Here is a 15,343-nt window from a genome sequence, read left to right as displayed (position 1 = left end):
AAAATGGTAAATCGGAAAAAGGTGTTCATTGACATATCATTATTGTGACAAACGTAGCCATAATATTGTTCTTATACCACATACAGATACAAGTTCGTACATTCTTCACTGGTTAAATTAACAAATGCGAATACAGATAAAAACGAATAAAGAAATGTTCTGCCAAAAATTAGTGATGTAAATATATAACAATTCTTATAAGATATTAGTACAACTTAATTTATAATAACGAAAAATTTACAAATTGTGGATCATGAAAAAGTAGTATTGTATACATGATATTTTTTATATGTTTTTAAAAAAGTGGGAAAAAATATATGTTGCTGTTTCTTCAAAAATAATGTAAAATTATAATTTTTTATTACATTTTTAAGAAAAAATAAAAAAAAAAAAATTAAAAGTTGGAACATTTTTTTATTTAAAAGTATACAGAAAAACAACTATGTAATACAAATTAAATATTCAAATTCATAATATCTACAAAAAAAAAAAAAAAATTTAAACAGGATTGAACGTTACATTGGCGGTAGCTACTCTATACGCATATAAGTCAGTAATTTGTATAAATACATAAAATATGTATATATATATATATATATATATATATATATATATATATATATATATATATGTATGTGCTTATGCGCACGTGGAATACTTGAAGAAAGTACACTTTTATTAATAAAAATGAATTTTTGATATTCCTTATTAACTTTTAACACAAATTTGTTTAATTTATTTTAATTGACATATTTCCAAGGATGAAATTCGGATTTTTGTTTCTTTGTTTTTTTATAATTAAAATATTTTTTTCAAAAAAAATTAACTTTTTATTCTTATGTTGTTATCTAGGTATCTCTCATAGTAAATTGTTAGTAACTGCGCTAATTTTCTTTTAGCGTTCTTTTCATATTGTATTTTAAAATTATGTATATCGTAAAATCCCTGATGCTGGAACTTTTGTATATCCAACCTGCACTTAATTATTTCCTACATAAACATAAGTTTTATTGCGTTTATGATGTGATAAGGTATATATAAAATGTGTATTTATATGTTGAACTTTTATTGAATTTTACAGTGATGCACATATATATATATATATATGTATTTACATATATACGCGTATGTAAATGTATATGCGAATGTGTAACTATAAAAAATAAGGCTTCTTCGACTGCTTTGCAAAATAATGTATGAATAGATAAAATCTTTACTTTCTCAAGCTCCTCAGTAGTCAGCTTCCTCAGTTCTTTAGCTTTCACCCTTTTTTTATAACAGAATAAAGAACTTTGACGTTTCTTTATATTAATAAGATTTAATTTGTAATTTAAAAATGATGATATTCTTTCCCTATTTAAATTTACTCCTTTAGTTAAATATATTTTACACAAAAGGAAAAGCAAAAGAGGAACATAAAAATGGTTCATTTTTTTTGCCATAAAGATATGATATATCAGGTATATATACATATATATGTATTACATGTACATGTTTATGCGTATAATATTATTCTATAAATAGTAAAAAATTTACCTTTACATTATCAAATGCCTTGCGCATAATAAATTAATTCTAATATTTGCAAAAACAAAAGGAAACACGCACAATTTACAGAATTTTTTTTTTTTTTTTTTTTTTTGTAATACACGTAAAGAGAATATATACACATACGTGAAAAAAGATATGAGAATAAAAGGAATGAAAATGTAAATTGATGTAGCCTTAACGTTTTGTAGCATGTGCACAAAAAAAAATAAAAGTTAAGATTAAAGCTCAAAATAAAAAAAAAAAAAAAAGAAAAGGAATAAAAAGAAAAGAAAATATAGGAAAAATAGAAATTATAGTTGTTAAAAAATAGGAGAAACTGCTAAAAAAATACAAAAAAAAAAAAAAATTCGTCAAAAAAAAGTGAAATTAACTAGAAGAACGTTTCAATTAATATCAAAAATGTAGAGTTCAGATAACATATGTTTAAAATTTTGCTAATTATGTTACCTTTGGTTCTTCTGGTCCAGGCAATTTTTTCTTCATCGAGGTTTATTTAAAAGATACAAATATGAACACAAGTTATAAAGGATTTTTTTGCAAAAATAAATTTTTAAGTTTGTTCAATATAGTAAGTTTTTTTTTTTTTTTATGTAAATAAAATATCAAAAAAAATATAGAAAAAACATTTTTACATATACAAATGTATTTTTCATCTCTCTTTCTTTTAATTGTGATATTTATGCATAAATAATTTTGTTTTATCTGCCTTATAATGTTTCCTATATTTTTTCTTTAATAAAATTTTGCTTTGTTTTTTTTTTCTTGCCCCTTGTAAAAGATACACATCAGATTGGTGCATAATAATGAACGCACATTTGTCGGCTTAAAGAACAATAGAACGTATGAACATGTTCATTCAAAAAAAAAAAAGCACAGTGTTTTATTCCACATAAGAAATGTGCATTTCTCAGGAAGTATATGCAATGAATTAAATAAAAATTGTGGTGGTAATAATTGGCTTGGAGCAAATGCGAATAACATGGGAAAAGTACATAGAAAGAGAATTGCCTTGGGTTGTCATTTGAATGGTAGTAATCTTGAAGACACATATAATAAAAAAATATATAATAGTCTGATGTTATTAAAAAATAATAGAAATAGAGATTGTGAAAAGCTAAAGTTGATATATAAATATATTTTCCATAATCTTAGTTCATATAACTCACATGAAATAACAAACATTTTGTATTGCACATATTTTTTTAGTATCATATTAAAAAAAGAAGATTTATATAGATTAATAAAAAGACTCAAACTATTAACATTTAATAATAACAGAAAAGAGGATAATATTTATAATTTATTTTTGAATTTGTTAAGAATAAAGATACCTAAAGAAAATGCTGATAAGAAGATAATTTTTATTTTAAACAATTTTATAAATGACTTGTCCCATAATTTGTTATTATATGATAATCAAAGTAAGAACTTTTTAAATTATATATATTATATAAAAGAGATACAATTGATATATAATCATGATTTATGTTCATGGATTGATAAAAAATATTTAGATAATTCTTGTTTGAACTTTTTGCAATCCTTTCAAAATTCAATAGTAAGACATAATCGAAACTTAGACTATGTTTTCATAAATGAAGTCATAGATATTTTGTATGAACTTAACTGTCAAATAAGTGAAATAAAAATGTATAATTATACTATTCCAATTTTTATAAAAGATTTAAATTTGATAATAGAATGTATATCTATGAAAAATACTTTTGATGGGACATTAATTGTTATTCCATATTTTTTACAAAGATATAAGTTATTTAAAAAATTAAATTTTAAAGTCCTACTTTTATATAAACAGTTAGTACCTCAAAGAGTAGAAGAGAAAGTAGAATATGTTAAGAAAGCAATATATGATATAATAAAATAGTTTTTTCTTCTCGTAATGTGTGCATTTATGGTATATAGATAATTAGGTGTTCATTTTAGCTTTGTTGGAGTTATGTGCGTATTACTGTCTCGTCTTTTTTTTTTTTTTCTCCACATAAATTGTGTGAATATATATAAATATATACGTATATATATGTATATATATATGTTTGTATATATATTCTCTAATATTTATTTATTTGTGTTTGGTTAATATAGAGTCGTATAGTGTAAACTCTTATTGATAATTTTCCTTATTTACACCTATTTCTTCATATTTTTTTTTTTTTTTTTTTGTTGTTTTACCAAAAAAACATCTCCCGAATTTTTTTATGTTCAAAATTTGTTATACTAGATATTAATTTTTTGAAAATTTTATTTAATTATTTTTAAAAAATCTACTTAGCTAATTTGACGTATCGGTAATTTTTTTTTTTTTTTTGGCATCCTTATTATGATACTCTTCAAGGAATTACTAATAGTGCTTTTCCTTTGCTTTATTAATTCACTATTTTAAATAATGAAAAAGTACGATAAAAAAAAAAAAGATGAAGAAGAAACAGTAATAGCAAATAACGTAAAAAAGTTTATATTTAAAAATGAATATAAATATGTAGACGCAACAAATATTTTGAAAACTATTTTTTTAAGAGACAAAAAAAAAAAGGAACAATCATCGAAAAAAGTAACACCTGCAAAAAAGTATATTGTTAATAAAAAGTTAGATGATTTCATATATTCTAAAAAAGAAAATACCAAATTAAAAGACATACAAGAAAAAAGGGGTAAGGAAATTAATTATACAAGTGTAGATAAGAAACACTTGAAAAAAAGAAAAGGTCATCTGCAGAGTGAAATTTATAGGAAATATGATATACATAAAACAATCGATTTCGATAAAACTAAAAGGCAAAACATTCCTTTTAATTTAATGCAAAATATGTACGCCAAAAGCAAAATGAGCGCGGTAGCTGGTAAAATTAGGAAAAAGAAAATTTACTGTTCTTCCGATAGTTCTGGGGATGGTCAGGAAGAACAAATGGAACAAGAAGGGGAAGAAGAAGAAGGGGAAGAAGAAGAAGAGGAAGGTGCAGAAGAGGAAGAAGAAGAAGAAGAGGGAGAAGAAGAGGAAGGTGCAGAAGAGGAAGAAGAAGAAGAGGGAGAAGAAGAGGAAGGTGCAGAAGGGGAAGAGGAAGCAGAGGATGGTGCAGAAGAGGAAGGTGCAGAAGAGGAAGAGGAAGCAGAGGATGGTGCAGAAGAGGAAGAAGAAGAAGTGGAAGAAGAGGACGAAGTGGAAGAAGAAGAAGAAGTGGAAGAAGAGGACGAAGTGGACGAAGAAGAAGAAGTGGAAGAAGAGGACGAAGTGGACGAAGAAGAAGAAGTGGAAGAAGAGGACGAAGTGGACGAAGAAGAAGAAGTGGAAGAAGAGGACGAAGTGGAAGAAGAAGAAGAAGTGGAAGAAGAGGACGAAGTGGAAGAAGAAGTGATAGAGATTAAAGAAGTTGGTGAAGAAGAGGAAGAAGAAATGGAAGGTGATGATGAAATAATTGAAAAAGATAATGCAGATATAGAAGTGATAAAGGAAGAGGAGAAAAATGTTATAGAAGAAGCAGAGGGTGCTGGTGATGATAAGATCGACGACCTCATAGAAGAGACAGAAGAAGAAAATGAAGTAGAAGTAGATGAAGAGAACGAGATAGATGAAGAGAAAGAGGTAGATGAAGAGAAAGAGGTAGATGAAGAGAAAGAGGTAGATGAAGAGAAAGAGGTAGATGAAGAGAAAGAGGTAGATGTAGAGAAAGAGGTAGATGTAGAGGAAGAAACGAATGGAGTGAAGGAAATTGAGATAGATGAAGTAGACGTGAGGAAAAAGCAAGGGGGAAAAGAAGGTATTTTAAAAGAAACAGAAGAAAATTTTCTTATCTTGAAAGACAAAATAAGTAAAAAGAATTTAGAATATATCATACTAGTAAATAAAGTTATGGAATGCTTATTAGAATATGATGATTTTTATAATCACGTAAAGAATAGCTTAAAGAGGTACTATGCTGATAATAAATTAGACACACTTTATAACTCTCTTCATGAGAGTACAATAAAAAAGGATGATAATAAAAATGATAATAAAAATGATAATAAAAATGATAATAAAAATGATAATAAAAATGATAATAATAATAATAATAATAAGAATAATAAGAATAGTGAAAATCCCTGTAAAAGAAATACGTCCATAAGAAATATAGCTGGCGCAGAAATTAGTCATACTAATGAAAAACATTCAATTGAATTAAATTGTCAAAAAAATAAATTAAAGAAAAGCATTCATGAAGTGACAGGCTCATCAGTAGAAGATAAATATAGTATAATGGCAGAAAAGGATATAAATAAATTTGAAGAAAATAATACTATAAATCAAAAAGAAAATGATATAAAAGACGAAACCGAAATGACTATAATTAACAATAATACATATTATGTAAATAATAAAACTTCTACGAAGGATGTGAATGTGAAGGATATAAATAAAAGTTCAATTAAAATAAAACAAAAAGAAAATATTCAAAAAAGTGTTGATAATAAAGAAGATAATGAGATTTATGCAAAGGAGTGTGAAGACAAAAGTGAAAATGAGAACGTAAGTGATGAAGATGATGAAAACGACAGTGGTAAAATTGATAGCGGTAAAAGTGATAGCAGTAAAAGTGATAGTGATGAAAGCAGCAGTGACGATAACGACAGTAATGAAAGCAAGAGTGGAAAAAGCGAACGAGGAAGTGGAAGTGGTGGAAGTGTAAATTACGAAGATGATAATACTCGTGGTAAGAAGGTTGAAAAAGATGAAAGTAATCGATACGACAATGCTGTTAAAGAGAGAAAAAGTGATAAGACAGATAAAGAAGAGGAAAGTGACAAAGACAGACGTAAGTCCAGTACAGATGACTCAGTTCAAGATGGAGATGAAAAAGAAAAAGTAGACGAAAGCGAGAAGGAAGATATAAGTGAGGAAGAAACAGAGAACGAAAGCGAAAGTGAAAGTGAGGACAAAAGCGAGAGTGGAGGAGAGACAGGAAGCGAGAACGAAAGTGATAAGAGCAGTTAACATGTTATTCTTAAAATTTTTTTTAAAATTTAATAGAATATCCAATAAACACAAGAAAAATGAAAAAAAAAAAAATATTAAAAACACGTGCATAAACAGTTATAGACAACTGTATCATATTTAACAAACATAAAATAAAAAAAAATAATAAAGGAATATCTCATCACATATGTAAACGTCTAAAAAAATGAATACACCTTTGTTAGATCTTTATACATAAAAATTGTCCTAATAAAGTGCAAATTCGACAACTGTAAGTATATATTTTTTATTAATTTATAAATGGAATACGTTAATTTTATTCAGTTATTATTATAATCCTTTATAAAGAAAAAATTATTGCAGCATAAATGACGCACTGATCAAGATTGTAAATTAACTATTTTAGGAAATTTTTTTTTTTTTTTTTTTTTTTTAGGAGTTTAAATATTCCTTTATAAAGATAAATATGAAAAACGAAAAAGATGTTTTTTGTCGCTGCTTGATTTTTTGATTCTATATTTTTATCTTTATAAAGCGAAATATATAATATGATGAAATAGTGAAAATGGCAATGAGAATGTAACTTATTATTTCTTAAATACTTGTTAACTAAATGTGTAGGATGAATTATTGTAGCTTTTTTTATTTTTTTATATTTAGAACTTATTTTCACAATAACAATTTTTTAAGTGTATGTACATGTATGTCTTATTCTTATGTTCCTCATTTTTATATATTAATATTTATGTCTATATATTTTTTTGTTTTTTACTTTTTTCCACTTGTATGCAATTATTTGTCATTATGATATGAACTAATTTTTCTTTTATTTTTTTCTCTTAACTGTTCACAAAATTATACACATATAATAAGGAAAAGAAAACTATTTGTAATTGTATATTTATGCATATACGCACGTCTCGTTAGAAAATATAGAGCAAAATTAATAGCTTTTATACAACTTTGCAATTAATTTATATCAATAATAAAAAAAAAAAAAAAAATGTTGTTCAGATTAAATTTCTTTTTATGTTGTGTTGTTCTAGCTTCTTGCGCTCTTACGATAATACTATCCGATGAAGTGCGATATATAAGAAAAGAGAAGAAAAAAAAAATAATAATAATAACATAAAATAATATAAAAGTTTAACATAACTACCTGAACATTTAACTAATATGCTTTCTATTTCTTTGTTGTATTTCCACCCTATTTGTTAAATCCTATTTTGAGTTATTCTGATTTTTAGGAAAACACCGGTTGGTCGACAGATTATGAGTATAATTCGAAGTCACTACCATCTATAGAAGTTAAACTAAGTCCCCCGGAAAATGTTAAGAAAAAAAAAATATATATAACAAAACCTAATACAAAAAGAGTTGAAGTAACAATAACGATAACAGCAATAACAATAGTAACTCTAAAAAGAAATGAAGGGAAAACGATAAGAATTAAAAAAGAATAGCGGAATATACGCGATTAAATGAAACGAAATCGTTTTGCCTCACTACATATAAATATATGCACATGTATATGTGTACCTTCGTTTGAAAAACACAAATTATGATGTTTTAAATAGTGAAAGAATAACACTTAGAAAAAGGTTAAAATTGCCCTTCTCTCAATCAGCAGACACAATTATTTTTATAAATTAATATAATTTTTTTTTTTTCTTTTTTTCCTAAATTAGATGTATAACTTTTTTTTTAATGCAGCCTTTACCACAAGTTTCAGCAGAAATTAAGCTTCTAGAATCTGCTAGGCTCAAATTGGAAGAGGTAACAAAATAAAAAAAAAAAAAAAATATAAAATAAATAAAATAGAAAGAAAGAAAGAAAAAGAAATGAAGTAAAATGAAAAAGATGAGAAAAAGGAAAACACATACATTATTGCGCATTATTAAAATGTGTTTATATAAATAATGATAAAAGAAAAAATTGAAAATACTTGTAAAACAAAATATATAGGGGATGATGCAAAAATTAGAAGATGAATATAATAAATCCTTATCGAGTTCGAAAATAAAAATACAAGACACAGTTGAAAAATTGTTAAGCATTTTTAATGATCCAAATATACTAGGTTCAGTTATTTCTAATTCTGTTAAAACATTAAAAAAGGAAAATTTAAGAAAAGTTAAAGATTCCGAAGAAGGGGAAAAAGAATTAAAAAATTATCAAAAAAATAATCAGGCCAAAAGTGGCCCATTACCACCACCGGAACTTAGAAATCATACATCATTTCTGCAACAGAACTATGTAAATAATACTATTCCCTCTGTTAAAATATCAGTAAGAAAATAAGCAAATAAAGACATTGGTATAATTACGCATATTCATTTATGTTTATTTAGTTTATATATATATATATTTGTATATGTTTGTACATACGTATATATATTTGGGTAGTACCCCATATTACATTAATAAGGGCACGAAAAATGTGACTGAAAATTATGTATTGTTAAAAAAGAGAAAAAGTTGAAAATATAATAACAAAACAAAAATTTAAATATGTTAAGACCTTACAATTATATTTTCTAAATTTGAAATTTTGTAGTTATCTGAGATAAGTGAACCTAGTGTGGACATAAAAGAAAAAATTGAAGAAATAGAGCAATACAGGACAGATGAAGAAGTAACGGTAATAAACTATGTTTCTTTTATGAATGGAAATGCTCAAAATGTATATAAAGTTATACATATATTATCACTTGTAAACACACATATATATACATAAGAAATACGCTGGTATATACACATGAGGAAGATGGTTTGAAAATGATATTTTAAAAGCTCTTTTTTTTTTTCCTTTTTTATGCACATCCAGATGTTTGAAACTGCTATATCAGAACTAGGAATTTTGACGGACATAACTATTCTAGAGTTACAAAAACAAATACAATTACAACTAAACCCTTTCTTAGTTGACAAAAAGGTTATCTCTACTCATATGTTAATGGAGCTTGTTATCTTACATTCTTACTTTTCGGAATGCATATATATAGATACACAAATATAGATATATATGTACACGCGCTAACATTTTTTTGCTTTTTCTGTTACATAAAGGTGTTGCATAGAACTTTAAAAAAGGAACTGAAGGAACTGGGTCAACGAGAAGAAAAGCAGAAAATAAAAGTACTTTACATTTTGTGCTTTACCACATATATTTCTCGCATTTTATATTTTTCTAACTTTTAGACTATTTGCCAATTAATATATTTTTTCCTTTTTGTTAGGAAAATTTTCAAAGGCAATCGTCCTTTTTAGAGGAGGGAGAATACGAAGATACTGGGAACATATTGAACGTAAAAATAAGCCAAACAGATTACGGGTAATTTGAAAATAAACATAGTGATACAAATGCAGATGAATACACAAATACAAAAATCATATACACATGTACGTTGGATTTACTTATTTAACTTAACTGTTATATATATATATTTATATTTATTTATTTATTTATTTATTTTATTTTATTTTTGTTTTTTTTTTTAAAATGGCAGCTATCCAACCATTGACGAACTCGTAATGCAAATGCAAAGGAGACGGGATATCACTGAAAAATTAGAGCGACAAAAAATTTTAGATTTGCAAATGAAGTTACTAAAAGTGCAAAGCGAAATAATAAAAGATGCTCTACATTTTTCTATCTCCAAAGTTATAGCGCAATATTCACCTATTGTAGAAACTATGAAAATAGAATCTATGAAAATGATTTATTAAGTGTGAAGATTAAAGTGTAATCTTTTTAATATATTCCTTGCTTTTTTTACTTGCTGAACTGTTCAGTTTTTTTTTTTTTTTTTAATCTTTTTTTTTTTTTTTTTTTTTTCTCAAATATTTATATATATATATATATATTCATGAGCACGTTCCTACGTTGTTTAAAAAAGTATGAAGGACACTTCACAGTTTTATTTGTTGAACGTTATTAAAGGATTTAATTTGAAATATAGAATTGTTTTTATATTCAATATGAAAGCAATGTTTTAATTTTCACGATTTTTAGTATATAGAAATATCTTTATGAAACATTTAAAAAAAAAAAAAAAAACTTCTCATAAAGAAATTTTATATAAGTATATATGCGGGTATAACATACAAACTACCAGCATAAAAATTTTAGTAGTAATTTTTATACTTGTTACGTAATTGAATTTGTATGATGGTTTTTTTTTTTTTTTGAGAATGAAATTAATATATAAAAAAATTGAGAAGTAATTTTAAATGGGGGCACGTGTTCTCAGGGAATATTTCAAGGGCTGACGTGTGGACGAATTCATGTATACGTTACATTAAAACATGCGTATGTACATGTATATATGTACGAATTTATAGATCTACGTACATGTGAATATGCGTGTGTTTACCTGTTCATGTATATGTGTATGCTTTTTGTTTCACTATTAGATCTTCTTTTTTCCCGTAAAACCAAGTACCATGTTTTATATATTCAATTGTACCAAACTAATTCACAAATTTACTCTACCACAGCATCAAAAATATGTAACATCGAATCACTTATAGATGTTATGTTATGCATTTATATTTATACTATTACACTTCTTTTTTTCGAACAGTGCCTTTATACGTATTGAGTGTTTTTTTATGAGAAATCAAAACGTAATTTTTAAAGGAGAAAAAAGTAAAATAAATAATAAAGTAATACACAAAAACAGGAACATTTTAAAATGTTTTATAAGGAGGAGTGCCTATTATTTTTACCCAAAAAAATCTAAATCAGAATTTTATTATACTTTTAATAGTGGTAATTCTGAACTCATTAAAAAGTGCAGAGATAGTAAGTATATATTATCATATATATACAGTAAAATCTGTTGCTTGAAAAGGAATAGTAGCAATGTGAAAAATTACTTGCTCGAGACGAATGATACCCAAGTTAATAACATAAAAGTAGGCCTAATAAAATTAAATGAAGAAAAGGAGAAAAACTTGAATTATATAGCCGCACTTAATGGAATAAACAAAGCGAGTAACATGCAGTTGTCTAGAGATGAATATGCAGCAAATTCAGATGCTACAAACGAGAATACGCCAGATACTAATGAAAAACGAAAGGATATTAGTTTACCCACACTTACAGATAACGATAAAGTGACAAATAGTCCACTATTTTTATCATGTTGTAATAGAAAAGAGAAGGAAAAAATAATTTTAGTCATAGGCGTAACATGCAGTGGTAAGACAAAGTTTAGTATCGACTTATGTAAAGAATTATTAAATCATAATATAGAAGGGGAAATTATTAGTGCTGATTCTATGCAAGTTTACCAGGATTTTAGTGTAGGAATTGCAAAAGTAGATGAAGATGAAAAAAGAGATATAAAACATCATATGTTAGATGTATGTGAATTAAATCAAGAGTTTAATGCTCACAAATTTATTAATTATACAATACCAATTATTAAAAATATTAATATTAATAAAAAGGTAGCTATAGTAACAGGGGGTACTCTTCTATATATTGAATCTTTGTTATGGGAGTCCGTCGTTGATTTAAGGGAAAAAAGGGAAGAAGAAAAGGCTGAACAGTTGCCAGGTGAGAGAGTAGGAGAAAAAGTAAAAGACAAGTATGAACATAAAACAAATGATGAATTGCACGAAGAGCTTAAAAGAGTTGATGAAGAAAGAGCTAATCAGCTCCACAAAAATGATAGAAAAAGAATATGCCGAAGTCTTGATATTTTTTACACATATAATAAAAAACATAGTGAATTAATAAAAATGAAAAATCACAAAAACAATAACATTGAGAAAACAAGATATTTACCTTGTTTGTTTTATTTAGATTATAATAACGATGATATCTTAAAAGAACAAATTGAAAAACGAGTGAACGATATGATTTTAAAAGGCCTTTTGGATGAAGCTATAAAATTAAAAGAGATGAACAATACCAAGGATGTAAAATTATTAGGAAAAGGAATATATCAAAGTATTGCATATAAAGAATTTGATACATATATCGAAAACAAAATAATTAACAAAATTGATGATGAGAAGTTATTCAATATATGTAAGGATAATTTAATTAGAAAAACTTATAAATATGCCAAAAGACAAAGAAGATGGGTTTTTAACAGGTTTGTAAAAAATTACAGTATCCCCTTAAACAAAATTGATGTGTCAACGAATTATACGCAGCAGCTAAGTAATGCATTACAAATTGTGTTGAATTTTTTGAAAAGTTAATAAAATGGGGAAAGAGTAAACGGAAAAAAAAAAAAAAAAAAAATTAAAATAAAATGAAATAAAATGCAATAAAATGCAATATATAAATTGATATAAATGAGAATCCATATGTAATTTTTATCCGCATGAATATATTTCGAAAATGACGAAAAAAAATAGGAAAATACGAAAACAAAAATGTTGTAACTAAGTGTATATATATATATATATATATATATATATATATATATATATTTTAATTTGGCTTTTTCCCCTTAGCTCTTATTTATTTACAGTTCAGTTCGTTTATAATTTTTTTTTTTTTTTTTTTTTTTTTGCGTCGTGTTATATATTTTATCTTACTGTTTTAAAAATATAAATCATTTTTCATGAATTGGGATTACCTTCCTCATCTTTAATATTGATAAGCGGTATTTCATTATATTTCAGAACATATTTCTTTTTTTTTAATTGTGATATCTTTTTCTGTTTTTTAACTACTGCGTTATTTTATATTTAATATATGTAGGAGCTTGTGTCATACGCATATATTGTATATGTAATAATTTCTATTGCCTTCCAGGTTGGATGATATTGCATATGTGTTTTTTTTGTTTCAAATGTTCATTCTTAAATGCCTCTGTTAAAATTATGTTTTTTTGCCCCAACTTGATTCCCTGATAATTTAGCAAAACTAATGTTGCATCTTCTGCCTTTTTAAATTCTAAAATTCCATGTCCTATATTTCTGCCTATAAAGGGGGGTGAAAAAGGAGCGGTAAAAATGAGCGAAAGTGAGAAGCTAAATTGGGAAAAGGATAAACGAAAAATATTCAGAAAAAATGCATAAACAACGCGATGAAATAAGGCAAAATAGTTTATCATTTAGTGCTAAAACAAACCTGTGAATCTGTTTTTTTTTATCCTTGCTATACACATGTCAATTCCAATAAAATAATTAAAAAAATGGGTAACATCTCTAGACGATAAGCGATTATCCAAATTGCATATAAACAAAAAATTTGCTCCGCGTGTTATTGAATTTGTTGTGTGTTTGCTAAGCCTAACTCGTTCTCTTGTTAATTCTTTTATATGATTTTCCCCCGAATCTCTAACATATGGCATTGTTTTAAATTTTCGGAAATATCTCGTTCTATATAACTGAAACCTTTTCTTATGCAATTGTTCTTCTTCCCATTTTAGCTAAGTAAAATTATAAATAGACAAATATATTTTAAACTGTTTTATTTTATTTTTGGCCCACAGTTATATGTATTATTCGAGAGCACATTATTATTTGCGTGTGTGTACTGGTAGCATTTTTGTGCAATATCGCACTGATTGTGTTCTTTAAAGCGGTCGTTATTCTTTACAGGAAAAGAAATATTTCACCCAAGTAAATATTCATATACACATATATGTATATACATATATATATAGACGACAACATTGCATAATGCACATGTCGTATTTTTTTTTTTTTTTTTGGTCTAACATGAATTTTATTTTTTTTACTGATTACCTTCTTAATGATATAAGAACGAATTAGATGTAGGAAAATTATAAGTATTTTCAAAATTCTCATGACTTTTTAAAGAAAAACATGTTTATTAATAGTACATTATAACAAACAGTAATTCACAGCTTATCAGTTGCAACATAAATATTCTGAACAGAAAAATGTTCTATCCTTTTGTCATACTTAAAAATGTTAATTGTTTAATTCAAGGACTTATATCTCACATTATTATTTTATTTTTACATTTTACAGTATATGCTTGTGTATATTGTACTATACTGAAAATACCTCAAACCATAATAATAATTAGGGCATTTCTCTATTACTAAAAATTGATAACGTGAATCTTAAACTACTGTAGTTGTATTTATGCTTGAAATAAGTATAATTATTGAAAGTCATTTATACACTTTTTTTTTTTTTTTTTTTTTTTTTTTTTGTTTATACTTTAAAAATTATTAAAAAAAAAAAAATATATATATATTTATATATATACATAAAAGTGAAACAAGAGTGTAATTAAAAGTGATAAAAAGTCCAATGAAACGGAAGGCATAAACATAATTAATTTAACAAAAAATAAATAATCGAATGTCATTCTAAAAAAAAGGAAAAAAGGACCTGGGAGTGTTTACATACATACAAACATATGCATTTGTATGTGTACATAAAAGTACATATCAAAGTTTACTAAAAAACAAATAAATAATTGTAAAAACGAAATGAAGAGAATTAAGAAAATACCTATCAAAAAAAAAAAAAAAAAAAAAATGAACACAAGAATGAATAAAATGAATTATAAAAAAAGCAAGTAATTTTGTCGCATAAAACAATAAAAAGGTTAAAAATAGTACACACAGATATGAAGTAGAGACAGATTATTTTTTCTTGCTCTGCTGATATTTTGTTTGTGTTGATCTGCTTTATTTTGGTCTATTATGCTTCATTTTGTTATGTTTTGCTATTTTGCATTTTTCTTCTTAATTTTAAAGCAGTTAAAATGTTAGAGAGAGGTACAAGTTTAATATGTTAGTAACTTCGTGTGTACACAAAAAAACAAAGTTTGAATTTAAATGCAAGAAAGGTTATGTATAATGCAAGAATTGC

The 15,343-nt window shown here is 25.6% G+C and overlaps 6 protein-coding genes across 6 annotated transcripts; 4 read left to right on the top strand and 2 right to left on the bottom strand.

Annotated features, from left to right (window-relative positions):
- Window positions 1-822: 822 nt before the first annotated feature.
- PmUG01_13017900 (50S ribosomal protein L29, putative) lies at window positions 823-1,430 on the bottom strand (the record flags this gene model as incomplete). The annotated part of the gene is made up of 2 exons (XM_029007147.1): window positions 823-990; window positions 1,218-1,430. 2 exons carry the CDS (start codon window positions 1,428-1,430, stop codon window positions 823-825), a joined length of 381 nt encoding a protein of 126 aa, XP_028863565.1.
- A 561-nt stretch (window positions 1,431-1,991) lies between these two features.
- Window positions 1,992-3,436, top strand: PmUG01_13017800 (conserved Plasmodium protein, unknown function; the record flags this gene model as incomplete). Its single annotated transcript, XM_029007146.1, has 2 exons — window positions 1,992-2,038; window positions 2,341-3,436. The coding sequence occupies 2 exons, from the start codon at window positions 1,992-1,994 to the stop codon at window positions 3,434-3,436; spliced, it is 1,143 nt and encodes a 380-aa protein (XP_028863564.1).
- A 519-nt stretch (window positions 3,437-3,955) lies between these two features.
- PmUG01_13017700 (conserved Plasmodium protein, unknown function) lies at window positions 3,956-6,538 on the top strand (the record flags this gene model as incomplete). The annotated part of the gene is made up of 1 exon (XM_029007145.1): window positions 3,956-6,538. The coding sequence occupies one exon, from the start codon at window positions 3,956-3,958 to the stop codon at window positions 6,536-6,538; it is 2,583 nt and encodes an 860-aa protein (XP_028863563.1).
- A 985-nt stretch (window positions 6,539-7,523) lies between these two features.
- PmUG01_13017600 (41K blood stage antigen precursor 41-3, putative) lies at window positions 7,524-10,249 on the top strand (the record flags this gene model as incomplete). The annotated part of the gene is made up of 9 exons (XM_029007143.1): window positions 7,524-7,601; window positions 7,768-7,851; window positions 8,234-8,296; window positions 8,486-8,776; window positions 9,078-9,161; window positions 9,348-9,455; window positions 9,590-9,658; window positions 9,760-9,854; window positions 10,030-10,249. 9 exons carry the CDS (start codon window positions 7,524-7,526, stop codon window positions 10,247-10,249), a joined length of 1,092 nt encoding a protein of 363 aa, XP_028863562.1.
- Window positions 10,250-11,134: 885 nt separating this feature from the next.
- Window positions 11,135-12,739, top strand: MiaA (tRNA delta(2)-isopentenylpyrophosphate transferase, putative; the record flags this gene model as incomplete). Its single annotated transcript, XM_029007142.1, has 1 exon — window positions 11,135-12,739. The coding sequence occupies one exon, from the start codon at window positions 11,135-11,137 to the stop codon at window positions 12,737-12,739; it is 1,605 nt and encodes a 534-aa protein (XP_028863561.1).
- Window positions 12,740-13,287: 548 nt separating this feature from the next.
- On the bottom strand, window positions 13,288-14,302 carry PmUG01_13017400 (RNA-binding protein, putative; the record flags this gene model as incomplete). Its single annotated transcript, XM_029007141.1, has 3 exons — window positions 13,288-13,469; window positions 13,620-13,920; window positions 14,240-14,302. 3 exons carry the CDS (start codon window positions 14,300-14,302, stop codon window positions 13,288-13,290), a joined length of 546 nt encoding a protein of 181 aa, XP_028863560.1.
- Window positions 14,303-15,343: the final 1,041 nt, after the last annotated feature.

This window comes from Plasmodium malariae (genome assembly GCF_900090045.1).
Source record: "Plasmodium malariae genome assembly, chromosome: 13".
Classification (NCBI taxonomy): domain Eukaryota; phylum Apicomplexa; class Aconoidasida; order Haemosporida; family Plasmodiidae; genus Plasmodium; species Plasmodium malariae.
Note: the sequence above shows the minus strand (reverse complement) of the source record. Positions and strands in the feature narration are given on the sequence as shown.